The following is a 19,496-nucleotide window of genomic DNA, read 5'->3' on the forward strand; positions in this document are numbered from 1 at the left end:
TCGGGGGGGGGGCTGTAGGCAGGCAGCCTGCCCTCCCCACTTTCTGGAACCTGGAGCTCTTGCTTGCCCTGGAGCTCAGCTTCCTTCAGAGAGAAAGAGGGTCTGGGGCCAGCCCCAGGGACAGCCTCAGGCAGGGTGATGGGTTGTGCTGGGAGCCGGGGAAGTGGGGCGCGGGGGCAAATTGAGACCTCGGGCCCCCGGTCGCTCCCCCTGGTTAATGTGCACCCACCTCACCCGGTCAGCTCAGGCTGGTTGGTTTCTGGGGGGCAGCGCCCTCCAGCTGGGCCCTGCCTGCTCCTGACACCCAGGGCAAGTCCAGGCCCAGCACCTTCCATGGTGGTGGCTCTGACCTGTCCCACCTGGGAGGAGCCACCGACTGGGACCTGGGATGGACACCTGGGCCTCAGGAGGAAGGTGACTCCTCCTCCCCCAGGGCTGTCATACAAGTGTTCCGAGGGGTGCCCCCAGCGTGGATGGCTTCACAAATTCCTGTCCCCTACCCCAGGGTCCTCCCCTCCCTTCTCACCTGTGTTTTCCTCCTCATCACACAAGACCGTGTCAGCAAGACCTGGGGCCACTTGGCCGCCCCATTGTTAATGACGGTCTCCCGGCCACATCCCCACCCTGGACAGGCCCGGGCCTGCCCCATGCGGCCAGCCCACTGCCCCCTGCCAGGAGTCCAAATACACCTGTTTGCCTTTGGGACTCTGCCCGGGGTGGACGATCTCCTGACCCTGCCCACCTCTCCCCCAACTCTCACCTTCCTCCTCCTGCAAGTGTGGGTCCCGGAGTGGGCGTGGGGTGGAGAGCCAGCCCCGCCCTCGGCTCTGCAGGGGGCCTGGCCTGTTTGTTCCAGGTCAGCCCGGAGAGTGGGGCGCGGCGTGGGGGGTCCTCCAGACATGGAAAGTGATTTGGGGGTGCTGGGGGGGCGGCCTCTCCTGTGGAACAGGGATGTACCGAGGCAGGGAGTGGGAGGCTCCCGAGGTCTGAGCTTCTGCCCATCCCCCCATCACATTCCTGGCTGGGGGGACCCTTGGAGGGAGGAGGGCAGAAAAGGTGGCCTGTCTGAAGGCTGGAGGCTGCCTCCTTGCTTTCGGAAGGCGCTGTCCCCAGACTCAAGCATGAAGTGGTTTCTGGGGGCTTCTCACCTGGGGGGGGGTGGATCAGAGGACATGAGGAGCCTGCTTGGAGAGCTTGGGTCATGGGGGCAAAGTCACAAAGAAATAGGACCACTCACTAGACGTGGGAGGCTGGGGGTGGGGCGTTCTGCAAAATGTGAGTGAGGGTCTGTGGTTAGCGGGGTCACCCATCTGCCTCCGCTTCCGGGCTGCCGCGGTGGCGCTGGGCTTACAGGGGAGTGTCCTTATTCTAAGGAAATAGACGCCGAAGTATTTAGTGCTACGGGCATCAGGTCAGCAACTTACCGGGAAATGGTGTGAAATCTATTTAGATTGGGATTACATTGAATTTATAAATAAATATAAGGTAAATGAACACCTTTGTTAAAAAGCCACCCGGGCCGAGGGCCAGAGCAGGGATAGATGGGAGGGATGAGCGGCAGGTGCGTGCTTTCTCCGCACTCCCTGACGCTGCGGGCTGAGAGCACACACGCCAAGCCCGGGGGCCCAGCCCCTTCAGAAAAGTCTCCCCGTGGGGCGCCTGGGTGGCTCAGTGGGTTAAAGCCTCTGCCTTTGGCTCAGGTCATGATCCCAGGGTCCTGGGATCGAGCCCCGCATCGGGTTTTCTGCTCAGCCGGGAGCCTGCTTCCCCCACTCTCTCTGCCTGCCTCTCTGCCTACTTGTGATCTCTGTCTGTCAAATAAATAAATAAATAAAATCTTAAAAAAAAAAAAAAAAGAAGAGCCTCCCCTCTTTTCAATGCTACACATTGAAAGCATCTGGGGACCCTTAAAAATGCTAATGCCCAGGCCCCGCACCACCCCACCCTCCTTTGGCCAGAGCTGCCCCGGGGGTCCCTGGAGAAGGCCTCTGCTGGGCACTGTAGAGAGGAAGGCTGGTGGGTGGTGGGGAGAGGGAGGGAGGAGTCGCTGGGGGGCGGTGAAGAGAGTCTCAGCGGAGGGCAGACCTCCTCAGACTGCTGTGGCCGGGGGTGGGCTGGCTTTGGGCTCAGGAAGGCCCCACCCCTCTGGCCCAGCAGTGTGTGCGCCCTCCTGAAATATTTGGAATAATTAGCAAGTGAAAGCCGCAAGTTAGCACCGGGAATGCCAGGTTGGCCTAGCGCCAGACTTGAGAGAAGGGAAAGAAAGGGGCTTCGGGAGGAAGGGGTCCGTGGAGGCTGGGCAGGGCTGTGCGAGACAGTGCCCATTTGTGCCCCGTGTGTGCAAGGGGGCTGGGTGGAGAAGTGGGTGCCAGACAAAGCTGGGGTGACGGGAGGGAAAGGTGCCACTGTGTGTCACCCCCGCACAGCCTTGGTTTCCTGTGCCTTGGTTTCCCCCTCAGGACTCTGGTGTGTGGGTCCCTCCCGGAGCGCACCTGCTGGTGCGAGCGAGCGGGGAGGCAGGGTCTGGGCACCTTGACTTCCCCAGTGGCCTTCCTTCTCCTCCAGCCTGCCCTGGGCCTGGGAGGGAAGGCACAAGGCTTGGTGAGCACCCGCCAGGCTGGGGCTCTCTGGCTTCACACCCTGTCCCTCCAGGAGAGGACCGAGGGAGGGTGGTGCTGGAGACAGGCCTGGGCCGGGACCGCAGACTCAAGACAGGCGAGCCCGGGCAGGCCCTGGCGGTCAGGGACACGTGAGCTGGGCCCTGGGCGGGCTCGGCCCCTGCGAGTCCCCAGGACCAGGGAGAGGGCTGTGTCTCCTTTGTCGCCCACTCCCTAGGGCTGAGGGTGCCATTCTCCCCATTGTGCAGATGGAGGTGCTGAGGCCCCAGGCTGGAGGGGACCCCAGGGGGCTGCCTCTCAGCCCCTTTCTCCCTGGGGACACAGAGGTCATGGGGAGTTCATCGGGAGGGGGGCTCTTGAGGTCTGCGGCGCCCCCCATCTTCCTCCCAGCCATTCCCCCTCTGGCAGTGACGAGAACGACCTCCTTCCTCCCACACTGGCCCTCAAGTTGCAAGCAGGTCCATTTTCAGATTTTTAAACATTTTATTTTTAAAAATGTGTTTATTGTAAATAACTTTCCATGAAAAAGGTTAAATTGTCCCACAGGGCAGGAGGGTGGCTGCGGGACGGGGACGGAGGGGTTTCCGGGTAGAGCGAGACTCGCCCCCAGCAAGTACAGGTGAGGATGCCGGCGATCCCCGCCTTCCTGGTCCCAGAGGTTCTAGCAAGCTCTGCATCCCTCCCTGTTAAGCCTCGGCTATCACTACACTCGCTACATTAGTCTGTCTGTCCTCCCCACCGCAGCTCAGCTGCCCCTGCCCCCAACCCCCCAGAAGCCCAACTCCCCACTGCGCTCTGCCTCAGGTCGGGCTCAAAGATAGGGGATTTACGCTCCCTGCCCCAGCTCCAGGGATGGGGCCAGGAAAAGACCCCGGGGGCCTTAGAAAACCTCCTTGCCCTCCGGGCTCCCCAACCCCATTCTGCGTGGGCCCTCTGCCCCCTCCCCCCAGCCCCACCCCGCCCCCACCCTTCCCCAGCCCCAGGGAGGCTTTGCCGGGAGAGGCCTCCAGGGGGTTAATTTGCTGTCACCTAATTAGCATTTGTTGTACCTGGGAACTTTCTCTGGATAGAGACCTGGGGAGGACAGCGGGAGAGGGAGAGGCGTCGAAGCTGAGGTGCCCTGGGGCGGGCCCTGTACTGTTGCTCCCCAGCTTGGCCAGGGCCCCTCCAGGTGCAGCTCCCACAGGGCAGGGCCCTGAGCCCTTTGGGGGGAGCTGGCGAGAGGAGGAGCCATGAAACACTGTGTGTATGGGGGGGCGGGGGGGCCGGGGAGGCAGCACTTCTGGACCTGGGCCCCCCCTCCCCCATTCTCAGCCTCCGGGGCCGGAATCTGAGGGCAGCCCGGGCTGGGGGCCGTGGGGCCTCGTGGGGCCAGCCTCGGGAGACCTGGCCCAGCCCCCGCCCGGGCCGTAGGGTGTCCCCAGGGGCCTATGCTGGGGTGCAGTCTGGGCCCTGACCTGGGCACTGTCCGGAGAGGTGGGGCGGGGCCCGGCCTCTTACAAGAAGGCGCCCACACTGGCCCAGTCCTGCAGGTCGGCCGCCAGGCTGGCGTCCCCGGCCTCGAAGAGGGGCTCCGGGGGCAGGCAGCCACTGCCGCTCTCGTCCCAGGGGTGCTGCAGGAAGGACGTGGCCAGGAAGGTCTCGTCGAAGTCCAGGCTGTCGGCGGCCTGCTCGCCCGGAGGCCCCCAGGTGGCGGGGCAGTCGATGTGGCGGCCGTGGACGGTGAGGTCCACGTCCCCGTGCGAGGCGGGGCTCAGCGGCGGGCTCAGCTCCAAGGCCTCCAGCGCGCCCAGCTCGCCGCCCAGGGCGCCGGCCTCGAAGATCGCCTCCCAGTCAAAGTTGCCTTTGAGGGGCTCCAGCTCGCCCTGCTCCTCCTGCGTCAGCAGCAGGGTGCTGGGGGCCCGCGGGACCTTGGCCACCCGCTTGGGCAGCGGCTGTTTGCGCTTATGGCCGAGCCTGCCCTCGCCCGCCCCCCAGCCCGCCTCCCCGGTGGCCTCCTCGAACTCCCGCAGCAGCTGCTGGGCCTCGGTGTTGACGGTCAGCGGCCCGGCCCACGGGGCGGCGCGGGGCTCCTGCGAGGCCTGGCGGGCAAAGGCCGGGTGGATGTGGACCGGGGGCAGCCGCCGCTTCTTGAAGGCCCCGCTGAGCAGCCGCTCGGCGTACTGGGGGTCGATGCGCCAGAAGCCCCCCTTGCCCGGCTCGTCCTTCTCCCGGGGTACTTTGATGAAGCACTTGTTCAGGGAGAGGTTGTGGCGGATGGAATTCTGGGCGCGGGGGGAGAGGAGAGAAAGAGGTCGTTGGGTGAGTGGGAAGGGCCAGCGATGGGGGGCAACGGGCGCTCCTGGCCACACGGGAGGAGGGACAGGCGCACCGCTCTGACCAGTGGCTCTGGGACACCAGCCACTGGGCACCAGGAGCCGGGAGTGCTGTCGGGGCTTTTGTTCCCTGTTGCCGGGATATCTGCCTGCTCAGTCATCCGAGCCCTGAGCCGCGGGTGGCTCGCCGCCGTGCCACCCCGTCCTGCCCTCCCTCCCTTACCCCACCGCTTGCGGCCTCTGGCCAAAGGCCTCAGCTCCCCCAGGGCCTGGACGGCCATCTCACTCCGCCTGGGCCTGGCTGGCCCTCTCTGTTTGTGAAGTGAGTGGGTGGGTTGAGGCAGGGGTGGGGGGAACGGGGCTAGCCGGGGTGTGAGGGGGTGTGCTCCCAGCGTATAGGGATGAAGTGTGGGGGGACCTGATGACTTTTCCTTGTCTGTTGAGCCGGCTACCTGCCGGCCTGGGCCCTCGCCCGCATGGCCCCCTCCTCCCACCCAGGCTCTGAGGCCACAGTTGATGATTACCCAGCCTAGAGCACAGTGCTCATTCCTGAGGCCCTGAACTCCATAGGTTTCGGGGAGGGTGGGGGCTGGGGGTGTCTCTGCTTTCTCACTGAGGGTACAAACGGCGCCTGCCCCAGAGTCAGGGCCCACACAAATGTGGAAGAGTCTGGGACTGCGATTCTGTGGTCTCCTCCCTGCGGGTGTCCCCGGGAAAAGTCTAGATGTTCTGGGCCTCTGTCCCTACGTAGCCCCTGATTCTGATGGCGGCAGACTCTCGTCTGCGTGGCCTCAGATCACCATCCTGCCTTGTTCATTCCTAGGTGCATCGTCTTGTCCAAACCATGAGGGCAGAAAGGGTTTTACAGCCCAGAAGGCAGGGTGGGTGGGTGGGCCGTGCCCCCTGGCAAGGCTGGGATGTTTACACGGAGGCTCCGGCCCCTTGGCTGCTCTGTGCCAGGTTCCGGAGACTTGGAACATGAAGCCAGTGCGGCAGGGAGAGCCCCTGTGGAAAGCACCTGGCTCAGGTAATTGTCCCCCCAGGGAGGCTGACTGAGAAGAGGGGGAGGACAGGAGGCAGGAAACTGGGGAGGAGTTGGGGTGAGGGGCTGGGGCAGCAGCTTTACTCTAGGAAGGCCCCATAGACCCTCTGCTGGGACACAGCTGGCCTTCACACCCCACTGCCTCTCCCCAGCCCCAACCTCCACCAGCCCCCTGAAACAAGACAGGATGCAGAGCCTGGCAGGGGCGATGCTCCAGCATCCGATTCTGAGTCGGGCCTTGACAAGTGTCCTTCGGCGGGGCGGTGTCTAGGAACTCGAGGACTTGGGACAAAAATGTGTCCCTTAGTCCATCATCCTCTTAGGGGACCATGTGCACACACAGTCTGGCCCTGGCCTCTGGGCTGGGTCTACTGGATGAGTGACAGGTGCCTCCCCCATGAATATCAGGGTCTGCATCCTTTCTAAAGCCCTTTAAATATCCTCCCTCCTCCCTTTCTGATGTCAAAGGAGGGACAGTTCCAAGCCCTAGGCTCCCTTGAGGTCCTTCCTCGATGGCCTTCCTCCCCTGGGCCCGGGCTGCACCAAGCCTACTTGGCCTGCGGACCTGGAACCTGAGTCCAGTCCGCCCTGGCATGGGGAGGGAGGAGGGGAGCGGGGAGGGAGCGGCCGCCACCCGCGCCTCCCCTACCTGCCAGGTGGGATCAGCGTGGCGGAAGTAGCAGAAGTTGTCCGTGATCCACTTGTAGATGGCCGACAGGGTGATCTTGGTGGCCTTGCTGGCCTGCATGGCCATGCAGATGAGCGTGGCGTAAGAGTAAGGCGGCTTCACATTCGGGTTGGTGGCGTAGTCCACGTCGTCGGGGGGCGGGGCCTGCAACCCCGGGGGCGCGCTCCGCGACGTGCACGACGATGTGGGCTTACCAGGCGTGTGCGGCTGCCCCAGGCAGGCGGGATCGGCCGCCAGGGGGGACCCCGGCGCGGCCGAGCCTGGCACCTGGTAGTAGCCGTGGGGGTCGGTGCCCCCCGGCGGCAGGGCGGGGGCCTTGGCGTTGAGAATGGAGAATTCCTGCAGCCACTGCAGGCTGGTCAGGCTGTCATCCAGGGCGTCGGGCTCCTCCAGGCCGCCCTCTGGCCCGGCCTCCTCCGCCGCCCCTGCACCCGAGAGGCGCAGCCAGCTCTCCGCCATGTCTGCGGGGACTCTCCGAGGGGGCGGTCAACATCCACGGGCTGAGCCGGCGGTAGCGCGCCGCGCTCTCTAGCTCTCTGACTCCCGCGGCTCCCGTTACAGGGCCTCCCGGACGCGCGCTTCCATCCTGCGGCGACCAGGGGGTCGTCCCCTCGGAATGTGAACGCGGTATCTGCTGGGGAGGACCACAGCGGGAGCTGAGCGCTTCCCCCCACCCCCGAGGGGAGCGTGCGTGCGAGGCGGAGGCTCCCCGAAAATCGTCCCCGCTGCTGGAGAGGATCTGTTCCGGCCGAGGTCTGGGAAACAGAAGCAGTGCCGGGGTGGGGGTCCGACCCCCACTGGGCCCGTCTCTCCTCTCTCCCCGAGGTTTTAGAAGAGACGTTGGTAGCCCAAGGAGGGGACAGCGAAGGGGCCTCTGAGGCTATCACCTTCTCCCCCAGAGCAGGAAATCAGCCCCCCTCCCCTCAACAAGTGGAAATGGGGCGAGGGAGTCCGGGAGGGCAGTGTCACTGGGCGGGGGACGGGGAGGTCGTCTGGGCTTTGAAAAGAGGTATTAGGATGAGGGATAACGGGGAAGGAAGGAAACAGGATAGGAGTTACAGGGGGCGAGAAGTAAGTGTCCCCCAAACTCAGATGTCATTCCCGGGTCCACCACTTCCGTCGAGGGCGGATGGGAGAGCGGGCTGGTACGGACACCCTCCCTTCCCGCGGCCACTGCCGTCTCAGTCCCTTACCTGGCTCAGAGCGCAGCCCGGGCCAAAGGAAGGTTCTGGAAGAAGTTCCTCCCACCCCCCGCGGCTCTCTGTTCCCAGCTCGAGGGCCCCGCCAGCGCCTCTTGTCGCCCCCCCCGCCCGACGGCGCCTCTCTGAGCGCCAGTGGCCCCCGGACCGGCATTAAGTAGCCGCTGCAAAGGCTTCTTCTGCTGTCATGGCGACGCTCCGCCCCCATAAACAGCTTCCGCTGCTGCTATTGGTCAGCACGTTTCCAAGGAGACCGCGGGCTCTAGCCACTCTCCCGGGCGGTAACTCTCCTGGAACTCCCTCCTTCTGCCGCCCTCTCCCGCGCCACCCAGCCCCCTACCCGCCACCGCGTCCCGGGTCCGCGCATTCCCGCCCGAGGGCCCCGCGCAGGGCTCGGAGAGGCGCGCGGCTCCCGCCCGAGGCGCGAGCCGTTTGCCCCGGCCGCCGCTCTCCCGCCCTCGCTCCCTTCCGTCCCGGCTGCTCCGGGGCGGCCCAGACGGTGCTCGGGCACCGTGTGCTTGGGGTGTCCTCTCCTCTCCTCTGGACTCACGTTTCTCTGCCCTTTCCCACCCTCCCGACCCCGAGCGTCGTCTCGGTGCCCGCAGGCAGGCCCGACTCTCCGATGCCACCTGCCGCTCGGGTCCGCAGCCGGGGCTGCACGGATCCCAGACGGCCCGAGGCGGGTAGGGTCTCCCGGTAAGCGGCTCCTTCCCCAGCCCTGTACTCAGCAAGGCTCCCGGAAGCTGACTTTCCAGAGGCTTCTGCGGAAGGGCTCTCCCTCCTTTTCAGATAGCGGAGGAAACTGAGCGGGTGAGTGAAACTCAGAGAAGCCACGGACTCGCCGAATTCTCTTCGCAGGGTCATTTGCCCCGTTAGTGTCACCAACTTTTTAAGGGGCAGGGACTAGGGGTGGGGGACACCAGGGGCCTCCTCGTCCGTTCCCTTGGCGTCCCTCCCGCCACCAGCTTTCCGGCTCTTCAATTATTGAGGAGCTGCAGTGGCAGAAGTTATCCAGTTCAAGGGTGAGGGTGGGGTGAGGGATCCTTCCTCACGCCTCTGCCCAGAAGCAGGAGGGCGGGGTGGGAAGCCTGTGCCTGAGGGGGGGGCACGTCAACTCCCACCTCCCCCGCCCCCAGCATGGCTTTCCCAACCCCTTGTTCTCTCCCACTCCTCCACTTCTAGATTCTCCTGAGTAAAAATATTTGAGCACTGGATAAAGTCAGAGACTTTCACAAACACGCCAAGGGCACAATTAACAGCTCTCCTTCCCTTGTAAACAGTTTTATTCGTTTTTAAGAATCATGCAGCAATCCATAAATATTGCATCCTTGATGTCCCCACTGTAGCGTGCCCACGAGTGTACTCCAGTGAGTGAGAGGGGTACACGGATGGCACAAACAGTACACACGCACACGTGCACACACCAGGTGTGCAGGGCCTAAAGTGAAGTGACCAACCAGCATGCCAGTGTCAGGCGGGCAGGACACGACTCTCCCCGGGTGAGACGGCTCAAAAGTGTGTGGGTCTGTGCCCAGGAGATGCCCCAGCGTGGGCATAAATTCTGTGGGTGGAACTGGGTGACGAAGGAAAAAAGGCCAGGATCACCACACCACCTGGAGGCCAGCGGAGAGCTCAGACCTCGGGCTGGAGGTGGTGGGAGGAGCCACAGGCCTCCAGGTGGTCTGTGCCCTGGAGTGAAGAGCCAGGCCCCAGCCCCTTCTCTCTGGGTCAGCTGCTCAGAACATGACGGTCTCCAGGTGATGCGATGGGGCAGTAGGGTTGGCAGCTATTCCCTGACCAGGCTGACTAACGACCAGCAACTTTGGGTGGGATATTTCTGCTCGCCTAAGAGCCAAATAAGTACAAAGAGGGGAAAGAGAGAGAGAGAGAGAGAGAGATGGAGGATTGATCTGAGGAACAGGAGTGAAAGGGCCATTTCTAACCCAGGCATGTCTTGATTATGGAACCAAGGCCTTGAAGAATCTTCGTGAGCCTCTTGCTGGGGGGAGGGCCCAGCCCGTGCTGTGAGGAAGGGCACAGGCAGGCCCTCCTCAGAAGATGGTGATAATGGGTTCCTCTCAGGGTTCCTGGCCACCGCGGCTACTGTTTACCTGCATCTCCTTCACCTCAGGTAACACCACACCGTGACTACACACTACACGACCTGCTAGGAGAGGAGGGGAGGCTGTGTGCCACCGCCCCAGGCTAAGGGACGCTCCCTATTCCCTGGGGCTTAAACTTCAAGGAAATCAGGAAGTGGGGTTATTGCTCCAATCTCAAACACAAAAGGGGCTGAAAGAATGTTGGGGGAAAGTCCCCCGCAGGACCTCGGAGGGAGAGGGGGGACATGGGGACTCAGGATAGAAGCTTTGATTCCGGCTGGGTTGATGTCACGTCTGTCAGGACAACAGGCCTTCCCCCAACCAGGGCAGGACCTGAGGCATAACCACGAGGCCTGACAGTGCAAAGAAGCCACACAGAAGGTGCGAAGATTCCCCAGGCACTGGGCTCTCTTTGGGGGTGTTGGAAGCAGCCCTGAAAAACTCCTCCAGGGTACCGACGCCAAGTATGAAGACAGGCTGGCACGACGGGCAGAGCCCAAGGCCCTGCGGCGTCTCGGCCTCCCAAGTGGCTGTGTCTGACCTGGCTTCCCGAGCCCACGCTCCGCTAGGAGGCCTCCTTTTCCCAAAGCCAGTCAACAACACATCTGTCCAAGAACCAGCTGGAACCGACCGGCAACACCAGTGCTGAGGGAGAAGGAGTAACTCCCAACAGCTTACAGCCTGGCCTTGCTGTCTTACGTGCCTTACATGGGGCCCTGGAGGGGTCGGGGGCACACGGCTTGAACAGGATCTCTGAATCTCTAAAGAGCCTGGGGAAGGACTACCTTCCCCGCCCCGGGCTCAGCGGATCTGGAAGGCAGGGGAGGAAACAGGGGAGGAAACCCCGCGGGACAGGGAGGCCTCCCCATCACCGCTAGCCTCAGCACGGCAGCGGGCTCCAGCCTCCCTTTTGGACTCCTGGGCACCAATGTGGGGGTCACTGTGCCACCCCTCCCTCAGCCTATTTCTTCCAACTATTAACACAAAGGGGCGAAGACAGGGACAACAGGTGTAGGATGCCACCTGACGGGGTACAGCGAGGAAACGTGAAACTATAGGACAGCTAACCCAGTGCCTGGCACATAGAGGGGGCCAAAAATGTGGGTTTTGTTTTTTTTTTTGAAAAGTCACCTTAGGATGGCATCCCAGGCCTTCATAAACGCACCTGACCATAAACGGCCCTCCTAAGGGGGATCACGTACCTGGGGGATTGTCAGATCCAAGGCCTCCTCCCTAAGTGGACAGACACACGAGGCACAGGACACTAGCTCTGTGACCAGAAGCAAGAACTGTTTTCTCAACGAACCTTTTGGTTGCCACCGTTTCCCGTCCTTGACAAAGGAGCTCCTAACGCTTTTTGAGGGAAACTTGGCTTTGAGAGCAAAATGGCTTTTCCTTCTCCCACAAGCCGGCCCCAGCTCTGCCCTCAAACGGAGGGTTCAAATTGCCCATGACGTTTCAGAGACCGGAAAATGCCAGACGGGTGTGTGTAATGAAGCTGCCGGAACTCTAGGTCCTGTCGGGATGCCCCGAGGGAGAGAAGGATGAGAAACAAGCAGCCCGTGGACCTCGCCTCCCCCTGAAGATCCGGATCGGGTGGAGACGTTCCAGAGAGGGTCTCCTGAGCTGCAGTTCGTTGAGAGGCTCCAGCCCGCAAGGAGAGAGGAGGCTTCTAGATCCTTCTGGGAGGGGAAGGGACATGGTTATGGAGACCGGGCTGGGAGCGGGAGCAGGTGGACCTCCACGTCCAGCTCTCATCTGGATGCAGTCTTCATGCTCTCATGGAGGACACCCGGGAGGCCGGCAGCCCAGTGAGGCCGGGATGGAAGGTGGGGCAGGAGGGAGCCCAGGTGCACGGGCTGGGGCTCTCAGACGGCCAAGGGACCCCACACGCAGGGCCTGTCCTCGGGGTCCTCCAGGCTGCTGGATGATAAGCGCCGACGCTGTGTGTTCCGACGACTGACAATGTTGTCATCCGCCTGCCAGGTGCCTGGAGAGGAGAGAGGGGAGGGTATAGGAGCCGGTCTCTGGCCAGGTCCAGATGGCCTCTCCAGCACCATGGCCCAGGAGTTCGGCACGGAGGTGAGCAGCACGTGTGTCATCTGAAACTCCCATGTGTGTGCGGCCCACAGCAAGGGAGAGAGAACTGGGCGCGGTGGGCGTGCCAGGGAGCAGGGGACGGCTCCTGTCCTAACGGGCTAGGTACGGCCAGGCCACTGTGGAGACCGCTGACAGAGAGGACTGTGCAGGGGGTCTCTTGTTCTGTGGACTTGCCCTGCCATCTACTTCTGTGTCTTTATTTGTCTGAAGTTTGCCTGTGTGTTATGGTGGAGAGGAGAAAGAAACCAGGTCTAGCGGAGGTTTTCGCAGGAAGCAGTGGCGGGGGTGGGAGAGCATGTTAATGCGGGTCTGGTGTTAGCGTTTGCTGTGGGGGCTGGGGTGGGGCAGGAAGGGGCTGGTAGCCCAGCAGAGCGCAGGCGACAGAGGGCCATGGGGGAAGCTGGTGCGATGGCTCCAGCACCCCTCTGGCCCCAGGCAGCCCGCTGAGGTCACCATCAACCCCAGGAGACACCAGCCCGAGGGCCCTGGGATCCCCGGGGCCCCCTAGGCAGCACTCACTAAACTTCTTGTCCTTCCCCAAATCTGCCACAGCTCCTGCACGCTGCGCACTGGCTGCTGGGGCCGGAAGCCTGCCCTTGTCTCCCCTGTCTTTGATGCTCTGGATTTAATCCATCACGACCTCCTGCTTGTCTGCTTGTGGTCAGGAAACCTGGGCTTCGCTCCCGGGTCCTTCCTGCCTGGCTGCACGCTCCTGGGCAGCTCACTTCACTGGGAGGCTTGGTTCTCCCACCCCTCACATGGGGGCTGAGTGCTCATCTCGCAGGACTGACTCGCAGGGGTGCACTCAACCACCAGCCCCCACGCTCTCTTCAGGCCACCCTCGCCTCTCCCAGGGTCTCCCCTCAACTGTCCTCCTGACCCAGACAAGCTCATCCAATCCCTCCAGGACAGCACGAACGTCCCTGAGAGGCAGAGGCCCTGGGTGAAGACCTGACTGCACAGGGCCCCGCGCCTGCCACCTCCCCCTCCCCACAGCCCTCCGGAGCTGCACCTGCTACGGCCCGCCTTCACAAGGCCCCCCAGCCTGGGAAGGCACGCATGCTCCACCGTGCCCCCTGGCCCGTCCCGCCGCCATCGTGCACATCTCACACTGCAAGGGAACCGGGAACCCCTGCCCTCCTCTGGGGCAGGCCTGGCTCCTTGGAAGATTCTAGTGGGGGACAGACCCGACTGCCCGGGGGCACGGTGGTGGGCGGGCCCAAGTCTCACTGTGCTCATGTTTGAGGGGGCTGTGCTCCAACGTCTGGGGCCAGCCTCACGGAAGAACCAGCCCAAGACCCCCAATGGTCCAAACACTAGGATTAAGTAGGTATAAACTGCTTATTTCCCCTAAGGGTCCTGGAGTGATAATCCATCCTAAGGCTCTAACATCAGCCTGTGGAGGTGGGCGCCCGGGGAAGAGAAGTGGGCAACACAGAAAATTCGTAGGCATCTCTCACACCCAGATGGAATTTGGAGATTTCTTTTCCCTGGAGTCTGGGACGTGGGTCAAAAGTGCTTTCCCCTCTAAGGGTGGCACTCGTAAGCGTGACAGGATGAAGAGAAGGCAAGACTGTCCTTTAGGTTAGGAACCCCCAGAATGCAATGAGTTGTTCGTTCACTTAGAGAATTCGGTAGATCTCATACCTAGTCCTCAATGTTTATGGGGCAGGACTCCGGCACGGCGGCTGTTCGGTGGGAGAGACCAAAAGCAAACGGTGAACAAGAGAGAAGACACACACGCACGCACACATCACAATCCACGCCGCCGCCGCCGCCGCCGCCGCCGCCAGCCAGGGCGCCACGGGACGCCGGACCGGCAGGCCGTCCTGACTCTGAATTCACGGGGGTCCTTGCTCCCAATGCCACTGCTCTAGGGTCCTTAGCAGGGTCAAAACCCGCTCCTTCTGGAATAGCCTCAAGACTCAGAGCTCTAGTATCTGCTCTCCCTGGCTTCCCGATTGACTCGGTGGCGAGGGGAAGGCTGAGCCGCGATAACGAGGTCCCCCCCCCCCAGCCGCAAGGGGTCTGATGGGCCCCCAGCAAAACCCTGCGACCTCTCTCCTGCCGCTCCGCCAGGCCCTCCAGCCAGACCCTGGAGCTTGGCACTGAAAATCCTTCTTGGAGACAGAGCAAGGGGCCTTCCTTTAGGGCCCATCTAGAGGAGAAATGGGAGAGCAGAGAGACCTCTAGGGGTTGATTTGGGGAGCATACTTAGGGGAATTCCGCACACCCTTTTCCTGCCTCTACCAAGCCACGGATGAGACATGAGCGCTAGAATAGTTTGATGGTCTCGAAGAGTTTCCAGTGGAAAGAGAAACCGAGTTCAGATTTTCCCTTCGTGTCTAGGAAGCGTAAGCTTTCCAGGCAGCATCTCCGCCTCAGGTCACGAGGCCCAAAGAGAGGAGTGGACTGAATTTCAGGTTTCTGTAGGTGTTGCTGTTTCCTTGGGGACCTCCACTCCTGCACAATGAGGTCATTTAAAAATATATTTCTAATTCTACCAACAAACCCTAATGAGTTTTGCTTTTTTTCCCCCACCACATACACTACCCAGAACCTGTTCACAGACTTATCGCTGGTCCCCTGGCCCCTGTCTCGCCACCTGTGTGATATTCCTTCCAATTCCCCGGAACCATATCTACTCAGCCTGGCTTCACAGTTCTAACCTGCTCACTACCTGCACCTGTCGACGTCGACTTTCTCCCTCTGAGACCTTCCAGAACAATCTCAGATCATGCCACCCCCTTGGTCTTGGGGCCCAAGAAGGCTCAGAAGCTTCTTAGGGGAAGAAGGGCTGGCGGGACACGGGTGCCCCCTCAGTGACACTCCCACGAGTGTGATGAGAGTGGTGAGGAGGGGGACCCCCGTGGTCTTTGTCATCAGCTGGGTCTCCCAGCGGAGCGCGCGTGAGCGTGGGGAGGGCGCGTGTGGCACAGGGAAGAGCATGGGATGCTCCCCGCGGCTCGGCCTCTCCTCGGCCCTCCATGAAGGGAGCGGCGCCACTTGGAGAGGGAACCAGACTCAAGCGGAGACCAAGTGCCTGAGAAGCCGTCCTGACGGCCGCACAGCCTGCAGCCGGCCCAGGCACAGGGCGCAAGTGTGGACTCAGAGCTGAGCAGGGAGAGGCCTATTTATTCCACGTGGCCCACACCAGTGGACACTCCTGCTGATGACCCAACGGATGCTTCCCGGGAGTCCCCAGCCCACTGCTACCAGTGTGACGCCAAGAGCAGGACCAGGGAAACAGTTCACCAAGAGCGCAGACGTGCCTTCTCCCGGAAGACACCTCAAGTGCTTCCACCCGAGTCGCTCTCCCGACAGGCGTCACGGGCATTTGGTTGCACGACTGGCCTGAACAGCGAACCGAGTTTCATCTCAGCCCACTGGCCCCTGACAGCACCGTAAGGAACCCCAAGGGTTCTTTCCTCTTCCCGCAAGCAATCCCGTAAGTGGAATAAATATCAACAAGCAGGCTGGCCGAGGGGGTCAGGAGGAGGAGGAAGCAGAAGAAACAAGCTCCACTGCCACCAGCATGGTTGGCTCGAACAGTTCCCAGCAGCTCCCTCTGCCAAAAAACGGGGGGGGGGGGCTGCCCCTCTGGGTGGGGGAGGGGCAGGAGCCTAGCCACCTGCGATAGAGTGGCCACAGACACAGGGCAGAGAGGACAGAGATGTCATCTTCCCCGACTCGTGACACGGGATGCCAATTCAAATCCTCCTCACGATGCTCGCCACAGAGGTGTCCCCATGTTTTGTGGAGCAGGGATTCATATATCTTTGCAAATATTTTTTCTCGAAGAATCTATCGAATGCAGGCCCTTGCCAGTTAGGACTGGAGACATAAGCAGGAGCCCCTGGGAGGTGCGCACGCCCAGCAAGCGTGGTGTGGGACACAGCGTGGTGGCCGGGGGGCGGGACAGTGCTGGCGCGGTGAACATGAACTTCCACACGAAGTCTACGTAACAGAAATGAGCTTCAAAAGAAACAAACCAGACAGACAGATTTACGTTTGGCAAAAAGACGTGAAAAACAAACGGACAGACGGAAGCGAGGTGAGGAGTGGGAAGGCAGGAAGTGACGTGTGCCCGGGCCCCACAGCTCCAGTCCAGGCCTGACTGGGTCCACGCTCCCTCGTCCACCGGCAGGCGGGAGAGGCAGGAGGACGGACATGGCATCTTTTGGCCTCACGGAGCGTGAGGAGTCCTGGGCAGTATCTTCAGGACACGCTAAATAGAAAACAACCGGAGAGAGGCCTTTGAAAGGCGGGAGAAAGCATCTTCTGGGAATTACGGCTTCCCGGCCACCAGTCTGCGTGGGGCCAGGCGCGTGAGGCCCGGTGTCTCTCACAGGCCGACGGACAGCGGCCGCCACAGGAGGCTGGGCCGCTCCAACGCCTCTAGCCGTTTCGCTGAGCGAGTAAAGCACTGGACCCGGGATGTGATGTGGCTGTCCTGAAGCTCAAGTAAGTCTAAGGGGACGGGGACGAGATTACAGACACCACCGTGTGGAGGACAGTGTCTGCTGTGAGACCCGGAGGGCGGTTTTGACCTAGTCCGCCTGGGCGAGGCGCGGCTTCGGAGCAGCGGCTCGTGGAGCCCTTGAACGAGCACATAGACTAGAAGGACGCGAGTGCTCAGTGTGATGAGCACGGCTCCTGCGGAAGAGGTATCCCAGGTGCAGCTTAGCATCAGGAGAAGGGACAAGGGGCACGCGGACAGTCCTGACCAAATTCAAAGTTAGGGCTCCAGGGGGCAGAGTCACCCTCGACCCCTGACCTTTCTTCTGGGATCCGAGTCTATTAAGGACAAGGTGACTGGTGACCCACCGCTCACTGGCTCAGAAAGCCATGAGCTAATTAAACCACATCGGCTTTCAAATTCCTCCCTGCTCCTAAGTAGACAAATTCCTTCCGAGGAGCTAGGGATCGGATCCCCTTTTCAGGGGCTCAGGCTATCTTTCCAGACCTTCTCAGAGAGGCAGGGGTCTGCCTCCAACAACTTCTTGATGAGAATAAGACCAGGCCACCTGCCGTGGGACCCCTAGGATCGGGGTGGAGGGCGGCGCAGTCGGGCCAATTTGGAAGGAGGGGGGGCTTTACTGCTGTCTTCCTGTCCTAATAGTCGTGCTCAGAGCAGGGTTTGCTCTCTGCACAAAGTTCAAGGACCCTCCCGAGGCCGCCTCACTTCCTTCCTGCATCTGGCTCCAGCGTCCTAGCACAGCCCAGGCCTTCTCGCAGGAAGGGCAGGGCAGGAGGTGGGTGTCCCAGGGTGAGAGCAGGGGAGCGAGCAGGGGAGCGTCTCCCACCAAGTTCATGTTCAGCAGACTGCCACTCACCGGGTAAGCAGACCTCAGGGCACAGCTTATTGTCCAGTGCTTTCACGCTGGCGATGCCAAAGTCATTGTTATTGTCACACTCCATACCTAGAAATGCGCATGTCCTCTGGCCTGTAAGGGAGTTAACGCAGTTAGAGAGGGGCTGGCTCTATTTTTTCTCTGCTCTGCTGTCCTTAAAAAAAAAAAAAAATCTTAAGGATGGAGACAAAAAAAATCAAATCATATGTTAAAAAAAAGACAGTAATTAAGTGGGTAGAGAGTGGACAATAAAGGAATCAAACTGTGTGGGCCTGTGATTTTGCCCTGTCCTGCCCTGTCTCCTGCTCTGGCCCCTGGGAGGGCTGAGGGATGCGGGCTCCACAGAGAGCCGCATGCACGGGGCGCAGAGAGAGGCTGTCCCTGTCCTGCTGGCGTCTGTAGGGGCCTGTCGGGTGTTTGTGACCACAAGGCTCTGTAAAATGATAAATACGTAAAACAAAAACTTAAGGTCTCAGGTTCCATAATTTTGCATATTAGTCAGGATCACCAGATTCACAAGATTATGTTTTGTTTTTCTAGGAAACGCAGTTTGTTACTTTGAGTATGTTTCAAGGGTCTGAGCAGAAACCTACGGACGTGTAAAGGGAAGGGGAAGGTTTCAGATATTTTTTTCCTAGCTCTCCCCATGCCTCCGGTTTTCTCTTGATGAAAGGGAGAGGAAAAAACATAAATCCATCGTGTGGGCTACGGAATGTCAGGCGGAAACCGCCCGCCACCCTGCATTTTTCAGAAGCGAACATTCTGTGGGGGGGAAGCGATCACAGAGGGTGACTTGGGAACCTCGAGCACTGAAGGCGTCCCCCGAGTCCAGGAGGGGCCCCACCCTGTCTTGGGCTGGCGTGCGAGTGTGGCAGAGGCACAGTCTTGGCGGCCAGGTCCTCCTTCAGGGCGACTGGGTCAGGCGAGAGTGGTCAGGCCAGCATGCACACCCCTGAACTCCCCAAGCAACGGCCAGCTAAAGCAGAAGCAGCTGGGATGACATGTGCATCCGGGCTGGGGTCCGGGTCTGCTTTGGAGGTGCCCTTCTGCGGGAGGCCCCTCAGAGCAGCACAGGGCAGAGCTGCGGGCTCCTGGAGCCGGTGGGGCCGGGGGGGGGGGGGGGCATTCCCAGGGGGATTCTCCCAGCCCCGCCTCCTCTGCCCACTTCCTTGCTCTGTAGATGGTTCCTTCTCTCCCAGCCTTCCTGGACACAAAACACTTCCATCTGAAGGTGTAACAGAGGCCTGAGTTACAGGGAAGAAAGTCGTTCTGACAGCTTGCAAATACTCGTCTGCGCCGAGCCGCGGGCGTCGGACGTTCTCACACCTTCTCTGTGCCCCCTGGCCCCGAAGGTCCTAACCCTCTGCTACCGAGATGTCTCCCCCCCCCCTTTGCTAAAGCAAAACCAAACCAACTGCCTGACTGGCCTTTCTTCCGAGTGGAACAAAGCGTTCGGCTGCTGCTAACATCAGGGCTGCCGGAGCAGCTCTGCGGGCCTCGGATGGAAAGCGGAAGCGGGGAGGAAGGTGCCGGGGCGCCCCAGAAGCTGCCGAACCCCGTCTAGGCAAATACGGAGCTCCCCGCAGGCCTTCTGCAGCGGCTGCGTCCTGACATCCCTGGCGCTGAGGCCTTGAAAGAGCCAAGAAGACCACTGCGGTCTTCACATCCCCTGCCTGCCCTGCTCGTCCGTCAAGACGACAAGCTTTCCCCAAAGGCCGCAAAACCGAGTAGAGCCACCGAGTCATACCAGGGCCCCTCTCTGTGCCCTTTAAAGAACACCCAGGAAAGAAATCGAGTAAGAGGGAGCAAGAGACCAGGTCTTTTACCATCTTCCTGTGTGGGCGATCCGTCCTCTTCCTCTATAACATCATTGCCCTAGGACAGAAGGAAGGCGCTATGAGTCTATAAAAGCAGTAAAATGGACATATTGATCAGCTGGAAACAGAAGTAACTGGCCTCATGGTATCTCACTTCAGGGCCTTCGTCCACAGCGTCCAGTCCCTTCTGTGTCTGAGAAGCCTAGGGGGCCTGGCAGAGGCAGAGTTTGCTTGGGGAGGCACGGTCTGCCGGCAGGGACC

The 19,496-nt window shown here is 61.2% G+C and overlaps 2 protein-coding genes across 2 annotated transcripts in view; both read right to left on the reverse strand.

Annotated features, from left to right (window-relative positions):
- Positions 1-4,114: 4,114 nt before the first annotated feature.
- FOXJ1 (forkhead box J1) lies at positions 4,115-7,122 on the reverse strand (the record flags this gene model as incomplete). Its single annotated transcript, XM_080825789.1, has 2 exons — positions 4,115-4,882; positions 6,625-7,122. 2 exons carry the CDS (start codon positions 7,120-7,122, stop codon positions 4,115-4,117), a joined length of 1,266 nt encoding a protein of 421 aa, XP_080681915.1.
- Positions 7,123-9,116: 1,994 nt separating this feature from the next.
- RNF157 (ring finger protein 157) overlaps positions 9,117-19,496 on the reverse strand; it is a gene marked incomplete at its 5' end in the record, with an annotated part of 79,566 nt that continues 69,186 nt past the window's right edge. Inside the window, 3 exons of the mRNA XM_080826688.1 lie at positions 9,117-11,954; positions 17,401-17,511; positions 19,245-19,293. Coding sequence (XP_080682814.1) covers positions 11,833-11,954; positions 17,401-17,511; positions 19,245-19,293 — 282 coding nt within the window. The 3' untranslated portion in view covers positions 9,117-11,832. The remainder of the gene's footprint in view (positions 11,955-17,400; positions 17,512-19,244; positions 19,294-19,496) is intronic.

This window comes from Martes martes (assembly GCF_963455335.1).
Source record: "Martes martes genome assembly, chromosome: 16".
Lineage (NCBI taxonomy): Eukaryota > Metazoa > Chordata > Mammalia > Carnivora > Mustelidae > Martes > Martes martes.